The 13,621-nt window shown below is 42.6% G+C and overlaps 3 protein-coding genes across 3 annotated transcripts; 1 reads left to right on the forward strand and 2 right to left on the reverse strand.

Moving 5' to 3' along the window:
• Nucleotides 1-472: 472 nt before the first annotated feature.
• chrm5b (cholinergic receptor, muscarinic 5b) lies at nucleotides 473-2,444 on the forward strand. Its single transcript, XM_071522164.1, has one exon. The coding sequence runs from the start codon at nucleotides 566-568 to the stop codon at nucleotides 1,949-1,951; it is 1,386 nt and encodes a 461-aa protein (XP_071378265.1). The 5' UTR covers nucleotides 473-565; the 3' UTR covers nucleotides 1,952-2,444.
• Nucleotides 2,445-3,602: 1,158 nt separating this feature from the next.
• On the reverse strand, nucleotides 3,603-7,542 carry emc7b (ER membrane protein complex subunit 7b). The gene is made up of 5 exons (XM_071522165.1): nucleotides 7,204-7,542; nucleotides 5,932-6,051; nucleotides 5,653-5,791; nucleotides 4,935-5,015; nucleotides 3,603-4,276 (listed from the first exon to the last, which is right to left on the reverse strand). Exons 1-5 carry the CDS (start codon nucleotides 7,434-7,436, stop codon nucleotides 4,127-4,129), a joined length of 723 nt encoding a protein of 240 aa, XP_071378266.1. The 5' UTR covers nucleotides 7,437-7,542; the 3' UTR covers nucleotides 3,603-4,126.
• Nucleotides 7,543-7,597: 55 nt separating this feature from the next.
• Nucleotides 7,598-12,869, reverse strand: katnbl1 (katanin p80 subunit B-like 1). Its single transcript, XM_071522166.1, has 10 exons — nucleotides 12,733-12,869; nucleotides 12,000-12,124; nucleotides 11,816-11,853; nucleotides 11,337-11,619; nucleotides 11,103-11,218; nucleotides 10,954-11,004; nucleotides 10,127-10,216; nucleotides 9,931-10,035; nucleotides 8,859-8,952; nucleotides 7,598-8,490 (listed from the first exon to the last, which is right to left on the reverse strand). The coding sequence occupies exons 2-10, from the start codon at nucleotides 12,111-12,113 to the stop codon at nucleotides 8,458-8,460; spliced, it is 924 nt and encodes a 307-aa protein (XP_071378267.1). The 5' UTR covers nucleotides 12,114-12,124; nucleotides 12,733-12,869; the 3' UTR covers nucleotides 7,598-8,457.
• Between the last annotated feature and the right edge of the window lie 752 nt (nucleotides 12,870-13,621).

Below are 13,621 nucleotides of genomic sequence, written 5' to 3' on the forward strand. Positions count from 1 at the left end.
AGTCGTGCCGGCGGACGGTTTGGACTGTAACACCATAGTGCGAGTGGAATGGGTGTTACATCGAATGATGTCCTCCTACAAAAAAATGCTGTTTGCTTGTTCCGCGTCTCATTTAGACACGTGCCTAAATAAACGATTATGGTCGATTATGCATAGACAAGGAAAAATGTAACATTTCAAATATGCATGCTGACATTATGTCAAAATGTTTATTAAGTTTTATGTGGCATAGCTGCCTCCAATCAGGCCCACTGTGCAGTTCAGAAATCACATTCAAATATTAAGTAAATGATGCTGCAATTATGTCTCATTATTGTTTTCTCTTTATTTCAGGGAAACCTATGAAAATTCTTGATGGAGCCAGAGGGACACATTTCACTCACCTGCTCACTGTAACATAGACAGATAGCGCAGCACCATGGCTGCAGAGGATCACCCAAACGGCACTTTTTATGGCAACACGTCACATACTGAGCCTTACACCCACAACCTGTGGGAGGTCATAACCATAGCTACAGTGTCAGCCATTGTCAGCTTGATAACTATTGTTGGCAATGTGCTGGTGATGCTGTCCTTCAAGGTCAACAGCCAACTGAAGACTGTAAACAACTACTACCTGCTGAGCTTGGCCTTCGCTGACCTAATCATAGGAGTGCTGTCCATGAACTTATACACCATGTATATACTGATGGGATACTGGTCCTTGGGGAACCTTGCATGTGATCTCTGGCTAGCACTGGATTATGTCGCCAGCAATGCTTCAGTTATGAACTTGCTTGTCATCAGCTTTGACAGGTATTTCTCCATCACAAGGCCACTGACATACAGGGCCAAGAGGACTCCGAAGCGAGCTGCCATCATGATCGGCCTGGCGTGGCTGGTGTCCTTTGTCCTGTGGGCGCCTCCCATCCTGTGCTGGCAGTACTTTGTAGGAGAGAGAACAGTGCCTCCGGACCAGTGCCAGATCCAGTTCTTCTCCGAGCCTGTGATCACGTTTGGCACAGCCATTGCTGCTTTCTACATCCCCGTCTCTGTTATGACCATCCTTTACTGTAGGATCTACAAGGAGACAGAGAGACGGACAAAGGACCTGGCGGAGCTCCAGGGGCTCGCGTCCTCCGATATGTCAGAGGGGGCTAAACCGCAGAACACCATCATCCAGTCTTGCTTTCGTTTCACCAGAGACAGGAGAGACAGGAGTCAGGCCTCCTGGTCCTCCTCGAACCAAAGTAACGCCACTAAGACCACCACGAGGTCAGACGAGGCATGGACCAAAGCAGACCAGGTCACCTCCTTCAACAGCTATACCTCATCTGAGGAGGAAGAGCAACATGTGTCAATGGAAACCCCACAGGGATCCTTCAAAGAGCAAGGCACTGGTGATAAGAATGGGCAGGTGACCGATTACGAGGAAGACAGATATTTCCCTAGCCCTCCAAAGAAGAACAGCAAAAAGTGCATCTCTTACAAGTTCAAACCGGTCTCGAAGGGTAAGAACGACGATCCTGTCACTGCGTCTCCGTGCCCCGCCGAAGCGGAGCAGACCGGCAAGAACTCCTCCCCTTCCTCCTCCACCGCCTCCAAACCCATGGACCCCGTCCTGAAGAACCAGATCACCAAGAGGAAGCGGATGGTGCTGATTAAGGAGAAGAAGGCAGCCCAGACCCTCAGCGCCATCCTGCTGGCCTTCATCCTGACGTGGACGCCCTACAACATCATGGTGCTCATCTCCACCTTCTGCTCGAACTGCATCCCGCTGTCCCTCTGGCACCTGGGCTACTGGCTGTGCTATGTCAACAGCACCATCAACCCCATGTGCTACGCACTCTGCAACAAGACCTTCCAGAAGACCTTCCGCATGCTCCTGCTCTGCCAGTGGAGGAGGAGGAGAGGCGAGGACAAGCTCTACTGGTGCGGACAAAACCCAAATGTCAACAATAAAATGACTTGATCATGCGGACTTGCTGGTTTTGCCCCCCCAAGTGGATTTCTTGGAAAGTGATATTTATAGTCAGTGCTCATCTTCAGCATGAAGTACTGTTCTTGTGTTGAAGTGCATGTTGGCGGTGCTCGAAGCCGGCCGAGCCCGATGCAGCACTTCACTGCTGTTCCAGGACGTTACAGATGAGAAAGCCTTGCCTGAACCTCATGAAGGTAGCTTCACGGTCATGAAACGATTAAAGGTTGAACCTCATGTAATCCTCATTTATTCTATAGCTCACTTGCACTGTATATAACGGACATCCTGTAGGCTTACACATTTGAAGATGACGGTATGATGTAATTGTATGAGGGAAACGTTTTGCCTGTTTTAATTATGGATTTTACACTTCACAAGTATGTAAATTGCCTTGCGTAGATCAGTGTTTTGTGAATGTTTTATTTATATGTCGTTTTAAATCCAGGCTATTCCAATTGATATTTGATCTTGTGTTCAAGGGCTAACCTGTACTGTTTACAGTTGCATTTGTTTCACGGTGGAAATATGACGTATATGATTGTTTGTGGATCACACCGCCATTGCTGTCAATATCCATATAACTCTAAAAAAACAAATCCAATATCACTGTAATGTCGGGATGCAGTACAAAGTGAGGAAACATTACACAGTGGGAATTACACAAGGGGATACAAAGAAAAAACATTACTCAATGGGAAATTGCCTCGCACAATGTCTCCTTGATGGATGAGTGATGCTGTTGTAAATTATTGCACCGTCCTTATGTCCAATGTTCCTCCCTAAACTCTGTGCCTTTGTCCTGCTCAGAGTGGTAAAGTGCTTTGTGAATGAATCAGTGCCCATCGTCTATCTCTACAGTGTTGTGTGACAGTGAGTCTGTGTGTACCGATATGAACAGTGAAATACAAACGGAAAAAGCATCAGAATTTCGTCAGCATGGCTATTTGCAGCATCTCGAGGGTAATTTCATGTGACTTGGTTCCCTACTTGTAAGCAAAACTAGAATGTGCCACCATTGTACGCAGATAGCATGAGTGTTGCTAAGAGCCAACAGAGCTCAAGACCTCCAGAGAGTCCCAGAAGAGGTCAGAGGTAGTGAGCTGTTCCATCTCCTTGGTCCCTGGGCTCCATGTTAACACAGTTGGTCTGCATTACAACAACACAGTTCCTCCTGTGTAATGTACTTCCATTATTAATAGAGTCATTCATCACTACACGTGTCCTTTCAGCAACTATGAGAGTGATTCATCATCAACTGAGGACATTTATCACGGACACATTTTAATATGTATATATGCCCCTGGACTATGCCCCTTATTAAAAACAATAGCCAGTTACACTCTCTAGAGATCTTATTGAAATCAACCGCACAGCTCTTTCATTCTCTGAACTGCCAGTGATTAATAATTTGATTTATACACCTTAGCTGTTCATATTTCTGCTCCTTTTGGCCATATGTAAAACAATAAGAATCACTGAAAAGCTGAAACAGCAGTATGTATCTGGAACTGAGGGGCTTGAATTTGCGGGACACTTTCAAATTTCATTTCCATTTCAAATGTGTTCACTTCCAAACAATATAAAATGGTTCCAAATATCCCCCCCCCCCCAACCAACCTAAACAAATAAAAGAAAACACAGCTGTTATACCATTGCAATTTATTTATCTGGCTTTTAAATAAGAATTTATCAGAGTTAAAATTCAATCCATCTTCATTCACAGTCGTATTAATCAGCTCAAAAAAAAAAAAAAGAAAATCTCTGAATATTTATATAAGTTCTCTTTCAGGTACTGGAATTAGAAGTGAATTAGCAGCAGTGGAGAATGCACACTGGAGGGTTAGCAGAAAGAAATTATGTTGAACGATGAGTACTAGAGTCACAAGTTGAAAGTATACATCAAATAAAGAATATCTTTTGCATTGAGTTTAAGGAGATTTATCAGTGCAGTGCAGAAAAAAAAAAAATCTTAGTTTTGCTCAGTCATTCCAATCCTGCTTTAGACATCCAGATGTATTGGGGGAAGGAAGAGGGACGGACCCTCTTAGAAAAAGAAACTGTACAACAGAACCAAAGGAGAAAAAAAATAAAAGAAAACACTTAAAAATCTTGCTTCCATGGCATGACCCGTGCTTCTTCAGGCAGAGCGAGGCGATGCGTACGGTACTACCTCCTCTTGACTGCCGGCCTGCTGCCTTTGCTGCTGCCGCCTGGCTTGCTGGAGCCCTTGGAGCCGGAGAAGAGCTTGGTCATGAACTCGGAGACGTCGGGCAGCTCGGGGTTGGGGTTCAGCATGTTCATGGACTGCTCCATTTCCTGGAGAGGAGGGTGGTAAAATGAGCACGGTTGTAGCTTGAGGACCGGACTGCAAGTAAGGCTGGAGACACGCTAGAAGACTTTTTAAAACTGATTTTGAAAAGGCATTGAATCACACACATAGATGGGTTTCACCGATTTCTTTTGTCTCCCAGTCATTAATATGCTCATATGCTCACAGTACACAAGGTACAAGGTAAGGACAGGCTATTACACACTTAGTGATACAACTGCCTTATCTCACTGTAAACTCGGCTCTCATTGACTACATGACTTGCTCAATCAACACATACTCTAAAATGCATGCAGTTCCTATAATTGAAAAAACTCAATCATGTTGGCAAATGTACACGCACATAAAAAGGTTTTCTACAAAAGAAGATATCCCCAATTTGATAAGTGACACATAGCTCGTAGAAAACGATTCACACACACATCGCACAAAATTAGACAAAGTATGGTACTTTCTGAAGTGGAATAGATAACAAATTGATCACAAGATTGCAGGATGGATCATCTACATTTTAGAGATACTGCATGATGAATTTCAGGGTAATATGTCCCCCCTCCCCCCCAAAATGGATATATGGCATTTTGGGCTTCATATATATCCCACTGTTCCGACTATGTGACTCCCAAGCTATTCAAGTGTCTTTACCTTTCTCATCTCTGGGTCATTGGTGTTGACAACCTTGGGCAGCAGGACGATGATCAGCAGGGGCAGGACCATCATCATAACCTGCAAGGAGAAATGAAGACCATGAATTAGAACAAGAGACCAGGAGCACACGCATCTGTATGGCATGTTGTGGATTCTTATAAGTAGGCTGACAACTATGGTAATAACTATTCTCTCTGGCAAACTGACCTCAAAGACATAACAAAACATATCTTATAAGGAAAATCAGTCTGGAGCTGGTTTTCTTATTTTCCTTCGGCAAAATATCTTGCATTCCAAGCACTCCACATAATTATATTTAATCCACTTTTCTCTACCAGTGTGGAACGAGCAACTTGATAGGATAGGAACAAACAGCTGGATTGTTGGACAACTCATGCTGACCAAATCTTCTCAAAGAAATGGAAATAAGGATTTGTGCACAACCAGCCTACTCTTGATTTTTATCGCTGCACACCAGATGACTGTTTATTAAATCATGATGGGTGCTTGGATATCGGGCAAAGGGAATAAAGGAAAGAACAAAGTCAAGGTGAGGTTGGTGTGCCAGCAAGGTAATAAGAAGCATGCCACAGGAATAATGATAAATTGGAACTGCCTGCATTGCCGGCCTAGATGACTGCAGCCTTCCACTACCCCAGTGAGGTATATGAATACAATAAATCACAAATATCCAGCGAGTTTAGTGCAATCTTACCATGGGATTCATGAGGAAGTCTGTCCAGCCCCAGGTCTCCCTCTTCATGAAGTAGCTGTGTGGGCCGGAGGACCTAATCTGCAGAGGATATGGCTGGCGGATCACTTCTGAGGTCTTGATGTAGTTCACAAGACGCGCCCTATGAAATGACACGCATTTCTTAGTGATAAGTTGCCACTGAGCCCCTACATCAATGCACATAGCAGGGTAGATCAAGCAGCATGCGATGCAGTTTGTGTGTGTGTGCCTGTGTGGCTTCCAACCATATTAAGGCCTTACCTCATTTTCCCTTTGGACGTGATATCAACGCGTACTGGTTCAAATCTATATGCAGGGGTAACAATTTCCACAACGTAGGATCCTGAAGGGACGTCATTCACGGCGAAACTGCCGTCAGTTCTGTAAAAACAGGTTGTGACAATCCAAAGATATTCCACACAGATGACATTCATTTCGTCAAGATTATTTATGATACTCGATAGGCAGACCTGTATGTGCTCATGTAGGCTATGCTTTACATAAGGGTAAACTGGTAAGGCCCTGCCTGTTCACATCCATACCAAGGAAGACCAGTCTTTAAGTCTTTGGCTTAAAAGTATCCTACCTCTCCTAAGAATCACTATCAAAATCACTATCAAACATCATTAAAAACAACTGTGGAACACCTACAGTGAAATTGTTTATCATTATTTCCTTAGACCTCTCCCACTGAGCAATTTTACGTTGATTAGACATTTAAAACACGTCTAAATGGCCATAGCCGTCTAGGCTAAATTAAGTTTAAATGGGGTTGAAATGTGAAAGTTTATTGGATGTCTATACGTAGACAAAATTATCCTAGGCTATATGAGAGCTACGCATAGACGCAATGTTGAAATTACTGCTCAGATATTATCTTGTAGGCTAGTCTACAGGACTTGTCTGGTGCATATTTTTGGTATTTACAGATGTTTATTCATTGTAATAATGTATTTACTGCTTGGTCTAAAATAGGTCTATACATAGCGTAATGATCCTGGGCTATATGAGAGCTAAGGCATAGACGCGACGTTGAAATCACGTCTTTTGCTCAGTGGGCTGCTAAATTGTTTAACAATAGTATATCAATATATTGATGTAAGTTAAAATGATAGGGTCTTATAAGGAGAACAAGTATAATTTACAGTTCTGGTTGTGATTAACTGATTTTTGTTTATACTGGTAGCTGATCCCCCACCTCCCCTTGATTACCACTAGCCTACTTCACTGTTTCTCCTTGGGCAAGGTTTGCTATTAAAACGGGGAGGCTACTACGTGATTGAATGGCAGGAGTCTGTTAGAAAATGACCACCTAAATTCAATGACCCATATTTATTATAGAATTACCATGTTATTGCCCTTGTTGGTGTTCAAAACATAACGAACTTGTAAATTACAGTCGCGACCTGCCGTCTGCCAGCAGCAACTGCCGTGTTGCTACCAATATACACATGCGCTAGCACCTAGCTAAGCTAACGCTAGATAGCCTAGCTGGCTAGCTAGCTAGTAGGCAGGACTCTGGCCGTTTCTTACCTCAAAAAGCCCACGTATTCTTCACCTTCCACCAAGACCCGGGCTGTGGAAACCCAGTCTTGCGTTTTCACCCCCGGAACTATTGCCCTTCCCTCGATTTTAAACCGATCTCCGTTTGGCTGTGTCGATACACCTGTGCTAGGCCCCGTTTCTATATCAGTGAAACACCACGCCAGGACGAGCGTAGCTTGCATAAAAATCCATAACAGCGGTATCCTTTCCCTGTGTAACATATTCTCTATCTGTATTAAATTAAATATACGTTTAAATATATGTCCGTCAACATGTATTCGGGAGCAGTTTCGGTGACGAGCGGCAGGCTCTTCGCATCAGCTGTGTCTCTGCATAAAATAATGACGTCACTTTTGAAAAAGCTTTATTGTACAAACCGACGACAAAAGACAACAACCCGGAAAACATGGTTGCCCAATAACTTTGGATTGGTTTGCCCAAGCACTGGAGAGTAGCAACTATGTTTACTAGATTGCAGTAATGCCATAAAATGATTTTATTAAAATTTCAAAGCAGTAATTCTTTCCTGTTTTGTGTACTGTCCTGATATAACCTTCCTGTCTGCATCTCCTGTTACAAAGACTATCAGGCTCATTTCTGCTGCAATAAAATGGGCCTAATATTGTCACAACAAACCATTTGTTTATTGTACCCTTGTAGGTACTATACAATAAATACAACGTTTTTAAAATCAAGTTTTGATTTTTAGCAAATTTATTTTAAAGAAAATTAAAAGAATCACTGTTTTTACATTATACAGTCAAACGTCATCGGAAGAGGCAAAATGAAAAGAAGAGCTCTAATAACTTAAGACTGTTGCAGTTTCAAGTTCTTGATTCAGAAGAAGCCCGGTGCAAAACTTAACAGGGGGGCATCCATGACATCCACGTGTGCATTTGCATTCCATGGCAAAGAGTGGTGTGGTGAGAACGAGCTTGGCACTTCACAGAGCGACCTAGACCCGGTCTCATGGAGGTCCGCTGCATGCCCCTTCAAAAGACGATCCACTTCAATGTGAAGCAGCCATTTCCTGTTCAGTTTGCAGAAAGGCTCTGTCGCCCTCCTCCTTAATTGGCTCCAGCTCAAATTGAGGGAGTTGCCTGAATTGTCAAGTTCAGTCCCAGTAAGAGGTTTGAGTGGCAGAATGAAACCAGTCCATTTCTCTGGCACCATTATCAGTTTAAAAACACAACCATGATCCAGCAGTAGTGGTCACATCCTCAGTGCTACATTGACATATTGTCAGCGCAGTTGTGATAGATACGCCTCGATGGCCTGAAACAAGAAGTTAAGACATCGCATTAGTTTTCTTTACAGACAGAGAAACATTCAGCACACATAAAAATGATCATGCTTAAATGTAATTAAAATAACAAAACAAAACAAGGTGTTGATTTGGCTTGCTGCAACTATTACTTGAAACTAGCAAATTTGTTATTTGGGTTATTATTGTTTTTAAAAGGTAACGTAGACTAACTAGCATCCAAGATTATGATGAATTTTCCATTATATTTCCAAAACCTGCTAAATGTCTATCACTTTCTATAACTTTTCCACACCTATAAACATGTTTTTTTCAAATTCAATGTCTTTCCCAGGTTTTCTGCCATGGTAGAAACACTGATAAATGTGATCAGTCTCACCTTTGCCATTTCTCCTGTAGTTCCTGGAACTAAACATAACTGGGCTCCCTCCTTCCACAAGTCCTTCAGCCGCTGCTTCATGACTTCAACATTCCTGCACACAAACATCCAACCTGAGTTTTACCATGACAATGTGTGCTGACTGTACACACCTCAAGCAAGGCACCCCATAGTGAGTGACTTTAGAGCAGCTCCCTACTGCTAATTTTCGCATGATGTAAATAACAAATGGACGGGTTCAGGATTTAATAACACTGCACAGAGAACACCCATCTGAACATCCCATTTTGTTACTTCAAATATATCTATCATACCTACATCTCTGCTTTGAAGTCAGTCAAACCCCACCCACTACAGTATAATTAAATTGTCCCTGATTAATACCAAACACGCATGTTCTTTTAGACCAAACTCATTCAGATAAAGGTGCAGAAATTTATATGACCATCTATTCACCTAAGTTCTTGAGTCTGATGTGCAAACAGAGAACTAGTTTTTCTGAACTTTCTTTAAGCACCTTAACTCAGTACACTGTTCATTTTACTTGTTCATTTTAAGTCATTGCAATAGTAAACAAAGCCTTTACAGTGCCAAAATACATGTTAAACTCAGCTGTTACATACCACCAGTCCTTGCATAAAAAAGTAAGACAAACTTCTGAGTGAAAGAAACATCTCCAAATCAAGAAACAGCCAGTGGTAGGGTGACAGTTTTTCCACAGAGGCTCTCAAACTGCATCACAGATTGTGGATCATTCTAATTATTTTCAACATGGACCTTATTTTCTATCGTGACGATCGAGTCTGATAAAAATTCTGTGAGTGTTATTGTGTTGAAAGGGCATGTTTTAATAATTTTTTGGCCCCTTATTGGAGAGGAGCTCCCTCCGCACTCAAAGTATGTAACTCTACAGTACAGTAATTGATTAAATTTGATCAGAATCAATCGCCCTGATGGCAACAACTACTAAAATAAGGCCCAGGTGTAAAGTAACTGAAATTATCCTTTTAAGTCTTGGAGATGTTATAGGATGCACTGTATATTTGGTTGTATTTAAGCATGAGGCGCTCACCTGTCTTCTGAACAACTGTCCTGCAGGCGTTTGTCATTTGTGGAAAGTTCTGGCCACCATTTCCTGATGACGGACTGAACCCAGTGTAAACCCACCATTATGTGTCTGTGAACGGCACATAAACAAGCCAGTTGCTCAAAACATAATCTCAAAGAGAGCCAGAGTTCACATAGTGCAATTCCTCACGGAGACTTACTCTTCATATTTACTGGCAAGAATCACTTTCACTTGCGGTAGAAGGTCAACACAGCAGCCAAGCGATATACATGGTGCTTCATCTTGAAGGCTGGAGACAAAAAAAAAAAAAAGAAAAAAGAAAAAAAAAGATCAATTCATGCTCAGCCCAGAATTCACATTAGCTGGTAATTACCAGATTTTGGCTGGTAAAAATTATTGGTCATGGTGGCAGATAGGGGAACAAGACCAAAACCGTCTTGCCCATGGTTGAATTCTGCCTCATATTTGCAAATGGTGGTCTGCAACTCATCACTAGATGATAATCAAGGTTGGAAAAAACAGCAGCATTAAACCTCGACATCAGCTGTCAGATAGCTACAGGGATGAGAGTGCATCCTATAAGCTATAACCCAACTAAAAAAACATGTGCATGAAAGTTAGGCTGTCCATTCTGTGCATTCAAAGTAAGTTTAGTTTAGTTTTCACTCTTCAGCTGATTTGCATTTTGGGGGAAACATTGACTGAGTTTAAGGTTATTCCTCACCTATGAATGTTCTCAATAAATTGTCCGTTAAAACAATTTTGAACTCATTTGACACTTTGAGGTGGATACAAGGAGAGATACAAGGATTCAGATTCAGTTTTTCAATGCAATTATTCAAGCTGAGCAATTCAAATTCAAATATAAATAATTCAATTTCAGTTTCTAGTGACACATATCTCTGCCCATAAAACTCTTCCAATGCTATTATTTAATACAGGCCTGCAGCATTATGCAGTCCAGTCATTGTAGGTGAAGCTGCACGGTTCCGCTTTGAAAAACCCATGAAAGCAGTTGAGACTCACTTGTTTGTTATGACAGGCAGGCAGTCCAGCAGCACGCCTGTGTCTTGAATTCTGGGAAAGGAAACACACGACTGAAGATGAAGCAGGTTCATGTGCTTGAAGGATGAACAAAGACTGCCAACACTTAATATGAGCTGTCATTTTTTTACCTGATTAGGTAAGCCACTAATTCACTAGCGTTTCGTCGCCATAGTGTCAGAGCTACATTTAAGCGGAGATTCCTTCCAAAAAGTACATGAGTCATAGCTTCGTGGTCCTTTGATAGCTGTGGGGAAAACAAACAATGAACAGAGGGACTTCACTGACTTGTAGAATGTTTAAAATTTGACCTAAAATGCCCATTTCTCCAATGTAAGCATCAGGTTCAACTCTGTCTCTCTCACCTCAGCAAAGTCGCTGTACTTGGAGCTGCCCCCCGCCATCTTGGAGGTCTCTGCAGAGTTCACAGGGAGCCCGCAGTTGTCATTGTAGTGAACGCCCCGCATGTCTTCGGAGCAGGTCAGCTCATTCTCTTTGTTGGCCATGCCGGGGTCACGGGCCCGGCCCGCGCGTGACGTCTGGCAGTGCAGCTTTGCGCTCACCCCCGCCGACGGAAAGCCCTTCCTCTTGCACGATGACGCTCGTTTCGCTTTGCCTGGACCGTGAACTCCGCAAGGCACTTGGAATCTGCCGAGAGGAAAGTCAAGATGGGCCGAATGGAAAGCTGTCATAGGAGGGGTAAAGCATAATATACATAGCCAATGGTATGGTGCTCATGGTTATGGAAAGGTGCCCTGATGGTCCAGTGATTGACAGTGATTATCTGTGGGATACAGATAGTGATTATGAGTGATCAGATGATTCCCATGTGGATCAGACTCACCTGTCTTTATCTAATTCTTCCTTATTTAAAATATCCACCTAAAACAAAAGGATAGGGGATAAGGCCACTATCACAGTCTTTACTACTGCAACGCTACTATTCCACATTGTAGTCACCAGATTTTTAGACACAGCTACATTATTTACACAGTAGACCATGGTATTTTCGCTGCACATCCACCCACCTGCTTCATGTTCTTCTCAGCAGCAAGATGCAGGCTGGGTCGCAGAAGGCCATGGGGATGATTCTGGTTGAACGTAAGGAATTCCTGTTGCCAATCATGCTTTCTAGCGGCCATAATAAGGGACACTGCAGGACAGACAATCATGGGCAAGTTTAAGTTCATAAGCATAACGTTAGCTTTCAAGACTGGCGACGATCCTTGGCCTAACGTAACGTTAGCTTGTGTGGGAGGCATGCATTCTGAGATGCAGCAGTGTGTGACACTGTCATTTCAAAGACTTGTCTAAAAACAAACATTAAAAAGGAGCTGTTTGTAAACAATACCTAACAGCGACGAAGGCGTTGGCTACTGTGATGCGAGCTATAAGTTAGCTAGCAAGGTTGACAAGCTGCAACAAATGTCACGTTCACTATCTTGATTAACGTTAGTTTGTTGCCAAACTTGCTAACCTAAATATCAGGCGAACTGAAATTTGGAGGCGTGTAAAATTGCACTGTGTTTCCTGTCTCAAATTAAGGCGAGTAGCTGACGTTAGCTAGCTAATATAGCTAACTATCAAGGATACCTGTATAAGAGACGTGACGTTAAAGAGTAGCTTTAGCAGAGCTTGCCTGGGCCGCTAGTGCGAGTTAGCTAGCTAGTTAGCATCCAACTCAGGAAACATATGGCTTGATAAATGTAGTTCAGACATTAATTTCACAATTTCAACCCCTAACGTTACACAAATACCAACCGTCTCATTTTGTGAAGTGTCTTGAAGTCTCCTCAGGTGTATAATTCCAAAAGGTGAAATTTTGTGTCAACTCAGACGCAACTTGTCTCTCTCCTCTATGCTAGTTCGCTAGCTTTTCAGAGTTTGTACCATTCAAATGAATACACCACCAGTGTGTGAGGATTGTGGGAGATTTTGGCAAATGGAAACTAGTGTTCTAGCGACGACTGCCGGACAAAATATAATTTCTGCTTGATCCTAGTGCGCCCCCCAGTGTCCTGTCTACACCATAGTCTCAACGCTCGTCAGTCAAAGATTTAACCCTGTTTTCAATATAAAGCAACGCCACACAGAAGGTTTATGATGAATTTCACCGCTAGAGGTCATGGTGGGGTATGACATGTGATGTTTAAAACCACAATGACCTACCAACAAATGCTCTTGGTATTTTATAATGTTTTAAAACAGTCATATTACTGAAGACAGTTAAAATAAAGGCATTGTGTAATAATAAAAAAAAGAAGATGACTGGTGAGGTAGCCTATGACCTCTGACCCTGTCAACTTTCTCATTCACCTTACAAGGCATTGTTCAATGTACCGGAGTACAGAGAGACTGTGCAGCTCTGCTGGGAGAGGAAATACTATCAAGTACAAGTAAGAACCACTTTTGTGTCAGGCCACACAAAATAAAACACCTGATAAATTCTGGTAAAGCGTCTATTTCTATTCCTATTCTAATGATGGTGCAGTTTTTGAGGCGTCAGCAACAAAAGCAGGTCCCATCTGAGCTGACAGCTGAGGACATGACTGACTGGCTGGTGGAGCAGGGCAAGAAAAGTCTCAGGGGGCAGTGAGACTTACTGAGACAGTCCACCACTCAGTCTATCATCAACTCTGCTCATGTTACG

Source organism: Centroberyx affinis, unplaced genomic scaffold (assembly GCF_046629955.1).
Source record: "Centroberyx affinis isolate AG114_WGS23_722 - 3 ecotype Tasmania unplaced genomic scaffold, CSIRO-AGI_Caff_v1 ptg000963l_1, whole genome shotgun sequence".
Lineage (NCBI taxonomy): Eukaryota > Metazoa > Chordata > Actinopteri > Beryciformes > Berycidae > Centroberyx > Centroberyx affinis.